General features: G+C 44.8%; 1 protein-coding gene across 1 annotated transcript; it reads left to right on the top strand.

Moving 5' to 3' along the window:
• The first annotated feature begins 2097 nt into the window (after positions 1-2097).
• Positions 2098-8498, top strand: CCN3 (cellular communication network factor 3). The gene is made up of 5 exons (XM_028090865.2): positions 2098-2169; positions 2300-2525; positions 3620-3871; positions 5082-5296; positions 8202-8498. Exons 1-5 carry the CDS (start codon positions 2098-2100, stop codon positions 8496-8498), a joined length of 1062 nt encoding a protein of 353 aa, XP_027946666.1.
• The last annotated feature ends 2224 nt before the right edge of the window (positions 8499-10722 follow it).

The following is a 10722-nucleotide window of genomic DNA, read 5'->3' as shown; positions in this document are numbered from 1 at the left end:
CCTTTATTAGCTGTGAAATACCATAGCATCCCTCCAGAAGTCCTCTTGCTGAGGCTAGTTCCAGCTTGGTTTCTACTGCTTGCAATCAAGAGGCTCACAGTAACTGTGACTTCTTGACATTTTCCTCCTTATCTTGAATTCACATTTCTCCTCTCATCTTCCCCCTTCCCAAGAAGAGTCAGCGCCAGCCTCAGTGCTGCTGGTTTCTCCTTATTCTGGCTGTTCATACTTTGAAAACCTGGCCAAGATTCTTGCTTCCCCATTAGCTATGCTTCCAGTTGTTCTATAAATATAGGTTTCCCAAAGCCAGCTCCCATTTCAAAATATAATAAAATGCTGTCTACCAAGAGCCCTCACCAGAGAATCCAACTGAGTAGGCCAAGGGTGGGGCCGAAGAATCTGTATTTCTAAAGAAATACACCCTGGTTGATTCTGATGTGCAGCCGAGTAGAAGAATCACTAGGCCTGATGACCCATGAAGCTTGTCAACTTGAAGAGTGGATGAGTGCCCTAGACATGGCACAGATTAACTGTTCAATTTCTTGTCAAGTTTTGAGTACTGCTGAGTCTGGTTTACCTCAAAGAAAGCAGAATTATTGCCAGCTTGGGAATATGCAATAGCAGTTTCAAGGTGCTCAGAGAACTCTCCTGAAGGGGCTTGGGATGACTTCAGCATGAAGAACACGCCTGACCCCTTCCACAAGCTGCCTTTGCTTTCCTTCATGCTGGAGATGGATGATGTAGAGGAAATTTGTCTCTTTTTCAAGTCTAGAGTTACCTCACAGGACTGCATAATTTTTCTTATAAAGTGTCTTTCCAATGTGGCTATCCTCAGAGTTGCTGGGCATAGTTATCCCAGAGGCAGCAGCAAAGTTGAAGCAGGGGAGAAATTTTCTTTTAATCCATCAAGCAATATCATCTTTGGAGCAGTAAAACCCTCATTCTCATGAGAGATGACAAGTGCTTCAAAGCAGCCATTTTTTAAACGTGGATGCCGGGTGGGAGAAAGATTTGATTTGCTGGATGGGTCAGCCAAGTAAAGCAAATACGTCCTCGCCCCTTACCTAATTCACTGAGATTTGGACAGTGGCTGAGCTGAGCCTACCTCACCAACTCTCAAAGGCTTTTGGATTTCGACATGTGCTGATTTACCCTAGGCATGATACAACAGGTGTTTCAAGGCTTTTTTCTATCAGGAAAAAAAGCTTGTATTTTACCTCAGGCTCTTATGTTTTTTATTTTATTATGTTTTAATTTTATTTCTTCCAAGCCTGCGTAATCGGAAGGGGAGGCTGTTAAGAATCAGTGGGGACTTGGAATGATCAGAATCAAGGGAACGTTTTGCCATTTGGCCAATAGCATCCCTCATCCTAAAGCTGCGATGCTTTGCTTTTTTTTTTTTTTTTTTTTGGCTTTGCTTTTGCCTTCTCTTTTCTTGCTTTTCCCCTCCACTTTCTTTCTTCTTTCTGCTTCCCTCCCTCCCCTCCCCTCCCCGCAACACATTCAAAGAGTGCCCTAAACGGTGACAAACTTGCATGTGCTTCCCTTATGACTCAACCCCCGGGCCTCTCGCCAACCCCCCGCAGATGGCCCCAAATTGCAGGCACCCCTTGAGGAGAGCCCCACGTTTGCAGCCCAGCTTGGAACCGCCAGCGCGCAGCGCGGTGGGGAGTGCCGGTGTCCCGGTCCTCGGGGAAGGCAAAGCAGCTTCCAGGAGGAAACGGGCGTTTCCTTCCCACGCGCTCGAGCGAGCCCTGGGTCCAGGCCGCGCGACTCCACCCTGCCCCTCCCGGCGCTCCGGGAAAAGCCAGTCGCCACACACAGGCACACACAGGCCCCAGGGCCGCGCCCTAAGGAGAGCGGCACCCACGGCCAATTGCCATGGCAACCCCGGGGTTCGTTCCATTCCCCACCCAGCCGCCCCCCCGCCCCGCTCCCCTGCCCTGCAGCCAACCGGCTTGAGCGCGTCCCGCGAGCGCGCTATAAAACCTAAGCCGGTGCCGCCGGGGAACAGAGGCCCGACCTGCCGCGGGGCGAGAGGGGCGGATCTGGAGCGCCCAGTCTTGTTTCGTCCAAGCGGGAGGGAAAAGCCTGACCATGCAGAGTGTGCAGAGTCTGCCCAAGCGGTGCATTGGCCTGGCCTTCCTGCTGCTCCACGTCCTGGGACAGGTGAGTGGCGCACCCGTCAGGTGCCTCTGGTTACTTTGCGTCCAGGGCGGCCCCTGCTCGGCGGCCCGGGTCACCCCGCCTTCGATAGTCTCTGCTGAGAGCTTTCTCCTTCTTGTCCCGCCCGCGCCAGGTCGCGGCCACCCAGCGCTGTCCCGCCCAGTGTCCGGCCCGGTGTCCCAAGACGCCGCCAAGCTGCGCCCCCGGGGTGCGAGCCGTGCTGGACGACTGCTCCTGCTGTGTGGTGTGCGCCCGCCAGCGCGGCGAGAGCTGCTCCCTGCTGGAGCCATGCGAGGAGAGCCGCGGCCTCTTCTGCGACCGCAGAGCCGACCCCAGCGCGGGAACGGGCATCTGCATGGGTAACCCGGCCCCCTGCGCCGCCTGCCCTCTGCTCCCGCCTGCTGCCCCTTTCCTCGCCTTCTCCCCTTCCCTGAGGGGAACGTGCAAATAATAATAACGGGGATGTTACAGCAGGTGATGTTTGTGGAGCGCTTACTGTGCGCCAGGCTTGGTCGTGGGGGGGGGGTGGGGGCGTGCTTGCAGCTTTGGGGAGCGCTAGAAGCCGGAGAGGAAACCTGCCCGCAAAGGTGAGAAGCACTCATCACCTGCCTCCTTACAGTGGGATATGGATAGCCTAGCCGGGGAACAGAGCAGAGTTTAGGGCCAGTGATATCATTTCCTTTGGACATGTCCAAGGGGGTGCTTGGGGGTGCTGGAATCTTGGGCTTACAAGCTCACAGTTCCCCCCCATCTGCCGCCCAGCAGGTTTGTTTTCACACCTGTAATGATCCTATTTGAGCTAAAGCAGCCTTTGGTCTCCTGGACGACTATGTAACCCCAGTCTGGGCTGTGAATAAAATAAAATGCAGACAACCAACCAATTCAGGCTGGTGAAACTGATTGGAGGATCATTTTTCCCCCGTGGTGTACCATTGAGTCGGAGGCTGCCCCCGCCTCCCCCGATAAGAGGGCTTCAAATAGCCTTTTACTTTTTTCTCTAAGTTACTATTTATTGTGCTGGAACGCCAAGGAATCCTAGCACCCTTCCCTATTTGACCAGTTAACCTATTGGGAGAAGGAGAAGTGCACCTTTTTCTTTCTAATTCTAAGCTGTTGGAGTAGGAGAATCTAAGGTTCTAGCAAAATGACTTTATCATGGGAACAACAGCTGTGGGAGAGTCACTTCTTAGTGGCGCTCTCCCTGCCTCATCTGTGAAATAAAATGGAAGGATTGGATGGTCTTCAAGGTTTCTTCTTGCTCTGAGAGGCCTCCAGGAGGACCTCTCTCTGCCAGAGAGAGAGAGAGAGAGAGAGAGAGAGAGAGAAGAAACAGATCACTTCAACGAGAAGGGGGATGTGGGATTTGCATGTAGCTTGTATAGCTTCTCCACCACACTCTGTTCTTGATTTTTCTCTCTGCCCTTCCCTCTGCCTTGCTTCCCCAATGCTCTAGCGGTAGAAGGCGACAACTGTGTGTTTGATGGGGTCATTTACCAAAGCGGGGAGACCTTCCAGCCAAGCTGCAAATACCAGTGTGCCTGCAGAGATGGGCAGATCGGCTGTGTGCCCCGCTGTGGAGAGGACCTGCTCCTGCCCCAGCCCGACTGCCCAGCTCCCAGAAAAGTTGAAGTGCCTGGGGAGTGCTGTGAAAAGTGGATCTGTGACTCAGATGAGAAGGGGCAGTTGGGAGGCCTTGCCCTTCCAGGTAAGAAACTCCGGATACCTGAATGTGATCACCACACAGGTTAAAGGCAGACAGGAAGCATGGGTGGTCTTTAGGACTTGCCATGAGAAACTGGCCTCTGTTTCTGGCCATCCGGTTGTGGATTCCAGATTGCCCACTGAGAACAAACACATCACGTGTGTGGATCCAAGCCAAAGTATTGAAGTATGCACACAGTTTCTCCCAAAGAGAACCTGCTGCATTCAGTGGTTCTTTTGAGCAAGGGGACTGATTTTGTCTTACTGCCTGACTACTGTTTATATTTTAGCACACCCCCGCTTGACCCTTATTAACATCACAGAGATAAAAGTAAAAAAAAAAAATCAGTCTTTTCCAGATTCTGGGTATTACCCATGTGCTCTCAAGACCAGCCTTCCTGAAGAATGCTACTTTTCCCTGGACAGGTGTCACAGAGAAATGCCACCTTTCCAGATGCTGTAAGAAGGGTCAAGGATCTTTGTTTTGCTTTTCCTTTGTGTTTTATCTTCTAAAGGAAATGGTTTTTTGGAAAAAAAAAAATTCAAGAGCCAGTAGAGAATATTTTAGAAGCCATGAATCAGCCAGATTATTTATGCTGGCATACGCTGAGCTTTCCAGCTTTTCTGGGGTCAGAAATTGGAGATGTCAGCCATGCCTTGCAGATAGGAGAACTGCCATGTAGAAGTGCCCCAAGCCATACATATGAAGTGTTGAGACAGAACTTTTTGTAATCAAAGTCCAAGTGTCTATATCCCAATAATCCAAGTAGCCGGTTTCACCTCCCTAGAACAAAGTATAGCTTTCGTCACTATTTTGAGTCGGTAGGTTCTAATGGCTCATCCAATTAAAATTTCATCATGATCCTTTTTCTGTATAAAATCACATGTTGAAAACAGTACAGCTTATGGAATGGTTGTTGATGCTATCCTGTTCTACATTCTTCAAACTGCTAGGCTTCTTAAAGACTGGTTCTCCTAAGCTTCTTCAGGACAAGTTGGACAGTCATTCCACAAATCTTTCTTGAAGGCCTAGAATGTGCCGGCATTGTGCCTCCTCTTTAAGGTTTATAAATACAGAGATCCAGTTCTGAGAGCACCTGAGTTTAGTGGGTACAGAATTGAACGAGACCCTCTTTCCAATGATGGTTGAAAGGATCATTCGGCAATTCCCATGTTTTACCCAATATGGCCACCTTTAATGGTCCATCCCATAGCCTACAGGACAGAAGCCACACTAGGAGTTGCGGTCTCTGACTCCAGCAGCAACTGCATTGAACAGACCACAGAGTGGAGTGCATGTTCCAAGAGCTGTGGTATGGGTTTTTCCACCCGGGTCACCAATAGGAATCCACAGTGTGAAATGGTGAAGCAGACTCGCCTCTGCATGGTGCGGCCCTGTGAACAAGAACACAAGCAACCAGCAGATAAGGTAGGAGCCTGGGGGCAGCCTCCCATCCCAGAGCAGGTAGCTTTGCTTCATGGGCATCTGGGCTCTAGAAAGTCACTGTGATACTAGTTGACTCAGAGGTCAGCTCTAGCTGGGAGTGAACCCCAGAGAAAAGGCAGAGAGCTTCCTGCAATGAGGGAGTTTACCTTCTTCTTCTTTTTTTTTTTTTTTTCTCTTTCATGTACTGAAATATCCCAAGCAACTCACAGCAGGCCCACAGGTAGAGGGAGGAGCCGGCCAACTGTAATAGTGTCCCCAGTTGAGACGGTCTAGCAAATCTCATTCCATTCCTGGAAAAAAACTGGCTGCTCAGTTGCCAAGCACAGCTGATTTTAAAGTGGTCACTTCTGACCTCAGTTTTTTTTCACCTCTTAGGCTCGATCTGTAGTAAGCACGGGATAGAAATTGTATCTTCCTCACTCAACCCTCAGTCCCCAAAATCCTACCTGGCCCATATTGTGTGCTTGATAAACAATTGTTGATGAATAAATGAATGGATGTCTGGGAATTATTTTCAGTATTTTAAAAAGTCTAGTGGGAATAGTACATTTGCCAGCATAAGGCAAAAGGCAATATGTGCCAAATAAAATAGCACATTTCTTTCCTTTTTTTGCTGGAAATGAATCAACTCAGTGTGTTAACACTGACTATAAGGCATGTGGATCAGAAGCTCTGATTGGTTCCTGATGACATCACAGGCCTTGTTACCAGAGCCCTAGATCAGACAAATGCACTACTCAAATTGAACCATTATATGGAAATTTGTACAAACCTAAGGCCAAAATAGTGTCTAACAATGAAAGATTTACATACCTCTACACCGAGGCAATATCACCTAATGCTTAAGGGTGCAACTCTGGAGCCAGACAACCTAAATCCTGGCTTCCCACATGAACCAGCTGTGGGATCTGGATGAATTTTCTTAACCTCTAAGCCTCAATTCCTTCCCCCATATAATGAGGCCATTGAAAGTACCTACCTCAAAGTTGTCATGAGGATTAAATAGAATGAATTTACAAAGTGGCTGGGCAGAGATGACTCTGTTAGCATTAGGCATCATTTCTATTTATTGCTAGAATAAGTCTCCAGCAGTCGTATTAGTTATATGACTACATGGCTATATGACTTTTGGGGGTCCATCCTGATTTATGTTTCTTCCACCAATTTTGAAAGAACACATAGAAACATCCCTAAAATTATATGCTAGAAGCTGCACCTCCCCACACTTAGGGGAATTCCAACATGCATGTGGCACAGTTATGTAGGTCTACCCACAAAGCTGCCTCTCTCTGTTTCTCTCTCCCTGGGTCTCTGTTCCTGTCTCCTGTCTGTCTTTCTCTACTTCTCTCTCTCTCTCTCTCTCTCTCTCTCTCACACACATACACACACACAGATGTTGCTGACCTTGTACCTCTTTGAGGACATTGACAAGAATATAGGTTACTCGTTAAATATGAAAAAGGAAGAAAAAGAGGGCCTTTAATATTGTCAAGGACACACTTCCTTATTAAATAAGACTTTTCCATGTCATGCCTCTAAAACTTTGCTTTTTCTATTGTTTCTTTTGTCAAAATTTTTATATTTGTTTGTGTAACTTGCACCCAGTTTTATATTGGGAGATATTATATTTAAGACATATATATATTTCATAAAGGTTCCAAAATTTATTTGGAATCTGGGGAAATACTAGCATAATAATCATTACTTCCTAACACCAAAAGATGCTTAAATATGAGCCAGTGCTTCTCTAAGTGTGGCTCCCCAGAGCAGCAGCAGCATCTAAGAACCTGTTAGAAATGTAAATGTTTGGGGCCCACATCAAACCTACTGAATCAGAAACTCTGGGTGTAAGGCCCAACAATCTGTGTTTTAGCAGACCTTCTAGAAGATTCTGATGTAAAGTTTGAGAGCCACTGATTTAAGAGAATCCCAAGCCTCATCACTTCACAGCTGTGGGCTGTGCCTAGGAAAGTGAAAAGCAGAAGGGAATTATGGCAAATTAGTAGGTGAAGAAATCTAAGTGGGAAATAAACATAGAGTCAGTGTTGTGCTGAATTATCAATATGAAGGTACCTCATCAACCATTACTAATGGCATATTGAATAAATTCTCCACTTACCCCGCTTTCATGGAAAATAACCTTAAATCCTGTTGTTTTAGATGTTCCTGAGGTTATAGTATAATAGAAGACATGGGCTTGTGTCAGACGTTCAATCACTAGATGTTTCTGGAGACTTTAGGCCTTTGAGACTCTATTTACTCATCTGTGAAGCTTACACAGTTGTTCCTTACATGAATAATTGATCCTAGTAGGAGTGAATGTTGTTAATAATGTTAAGTGAATTAATGTCTGAAAAGTATTTGAAGCATTAGGAGGTATGCAATGCTGCCAGGTATATTCCCTTTCTTTTTATAATGCCTAAGAATGCATAAGCTAAAACAACATCAAAGCCTGTTCCAGTGCCTTGAAAAAATAGCTTTATTTATATACACTTTCACCCTCATGCTTATCGCCACGAGGTCAAAAGATGGTTGTGTACCATTAGGCATGGTTTCCACATTCTACGCGGGAAGACAATGAATGCAGGAAGCAATAAAGAGCTGTACCTATCTGAAGGGCAAAGGGCTTCCCAGAATCCCTTGGCCTATGTATCATTGGCCAGAACTTGATCACAAAGCCATCCCAAGCTCCCAGATATTCTGGGGAAGCAAATACTAGTAGCTGACCAAATTGCCCAAACACAATAATGTCATGTTAGCAAAGAAGAAAGAACAATGGATAGGGGGTAGGTTGGGGGTAGGCAGCTAGCAATTTATTCCATATCCCTGATGGTCCCTCAGAGGAACGGTAGCTATTCCACGAATCTCTCCTTTTCTTCTTTCTTAGAAAGGAAAGAAATGTCTCCGCACCACGAAGTCACTCAAAGCCATCCACCTGCAGTTCAAGAACTGCACCAGCCTGCACACCTACAAGCCCAGGTTCTGTGGGGTCTGTAGTGATGGCCGATGCTGTACCCCCCACAACACCAAAACCATCCAGGTGGAGTTCCAGTGCTCCCCAGGACAGATCATCAAGAAACCATTGATGGTCATTGGGACCTGCACCTGTCACAGCAACTGTCCTCATAACCACGAGGCCTTCCTCCAAGAGTTAAAGCCAAACACCAGCAGAGGGGAAATGTAAAATATAATCCTTGAAAAGCATACCTACAGAGGCAAACTGTAGCTACCCAACATCAAATGAATATAAGAAAAATTAGGAAGAATTATTATTTTACCCCTGAGTCCTATGTATTTTCTGTGGTCATATGAGGTCAGTTATATCTGTCTTTTTTTTTTTTAAGGAAAGATACGATTAACTGTAAACTTGAAATCAAGGTGAGCTCAGGATAGTACTTAGGGATGATTGACTACAAATGAAAATTTGTATAAATTTAAAGAATCAGATACATGTTTTACTGTGTAGACTATCACATTACACTCATCTTATTTTGTTATACACTAGTGCAATATCAAGAAAATGTCGCTGTCATGAATGTCACAGTGAAGTTCAATATCATACTGAACATGTTGTCATACAAATATTTTGCCCTATATTGAGGTTTGACTTGAGGGGTCTCTGTTGAACTCTCTTTTTGGGTGGCTCAACTCTGAACTTCCAAGTTCAAGATCTGAGGAAATGTGTAGCTTTTCAGTGTGAAATCCAGAGACTATTAGTCTTCTGTTGCGTTGCACACTAGGAAACGAGCTGTATCTACAGGAATGGAATGTTTGTTAGTTAGGTGGACTGGTGTGATAAACTTGCTCCGTTGCAGACAAGTTGACTCCCTTCCAAAGAAAGAAGCTAAACAGAAAACTCCTGCTAATACAGAGATGACCTGGCCTCTCAGCCCTCATACATTTCTATATGCTGGAGGCTACTGGGGCTCACTACTTTTTCGTTCAGAAGAAGCAGAACATATCAGCAGAGATTTTCTTCATCTTACTGATGAGTAAACTGGGGCCCAAAGCACCAGATTACAACCTTTGATGACTTTCAAGTGTGCTGGTCATAGATTTTGAGAAAGAAGAATAAAATCAACAAGACTGTGGTGGTAAAATACCACAAATTTTATGGAAGTTCAGAATTATTGTAGACATGCCCAAAACTTATCCTTGGGCCCTAATTATGCAAACTCACAAACAAGATATATGTATATACATATGTGTATCTAATTTGTCAGGCTATAAGATAGGCTGCAAACTTAAATGATTACATTCTTTTAATGTTACCATGTGTGTTCAGCTTTTCTCTTTTAAAGTATTTATATATAAGTTATACATTTTTTAAAATATTCTTTTTCTTTCTCTATTTGTCAGACATCACTAAATAAATATGATTTTATCAATGTGTGACTGCCATTACTTATGTGCTTATGAGTTGCTTCCTGAAAATATAAATAATGGATGGATCTAGAGGGTATAATGGTAAGTGAAATAAGTCAGACAGAGAAAGACAAATGCCATATGGTTTCACTCATATGGGGAATTTAAGAAACAAAACAAAGAAAAAAAGACAAACAAAAGAAACCAGACTCAACAAAGAAAAAAAGAGAAACAAAAGAAACTAGAGAACAAACTGGTGGTTTTCAGTGGGAGTGGGTGAAATAGACAGAGGGGATTAAGAATACACTTCTCGTGATGAGCACTGAGTAATGTATAGAATTGCTGTCTCATTATATTGTACACCTGAAATTAATATAACCCTATATGTTAATTATACTTCCATATAAAAAAGGAAATATAAATAAAATTAAAACTTACAAATTAAATCAGACACTAAGCGACAGCATCTATTGAAAGCAAAGCAGATATTTTTAGATGAGCTTACAATTTCTTATCAGAAGGGAAACAAAAGATAGTTCTGAGTTAGGTGATCTCTATTGCCAAGGCCTCAGATAGTCTCCACACTGTTTACTCAAGCCAACATCTCAAGCCCTGATATGTTTTTCTGGACAACCTGCTAGACACATCTATGTATTAAAAATTGAATGTGGGCCAAGCAAAACTTGCCTCTCTGGCTTCAAATTGCTCTCCATCCTCCCAATTACCCAGCTTAAACCAACAGCATTATCTTGATCAACCTACTCTTACGATGTGCCTAGAAAAGCATATTTCCAGAGGCAATGCAGAGCCCAGCAGTGAACAGGACTGCTATCCGGGCAGTGTGAGGGTCAAAGTTAATATAACTTTTATGTTAAAGTTTCTGGCTAATGCAGTGGGTCTAGAGTTCTTCCATAGTTAAACAAACAAACAAACAAACAAACAAAAACCTTATCCCCAACTTTACTTCCCCTACCTACAGCCTCCTGCCTGACCCATATATTTAGCAAGTTTCTATTTGTCCCTTAAGATAAATTGGAAAGCCA

The sequence above is a fragment of the Eumetopias jubatus genome, unplaced genomic scaffold, assembly GCF_037043125.1.
Source record: "Eumetopias jubatus isolate StellerSeaLion01/CBP00866 unplaced genomic scaffold, mEumJub1_p1.0 scaffold_4, whole genome shotgun sequence".
Lineage (NCBI taxonomy): Eukaryota > Metazoa > Chordata > Mammalia > Carnivora > Otariidae > Eumetopias > Eumetopias jubatus.
The sequence above is the reverse complement of the archived record's forward strand: the minus strand, read 5'-3'. Positions and strand labels throughout refer to the sequence as shown.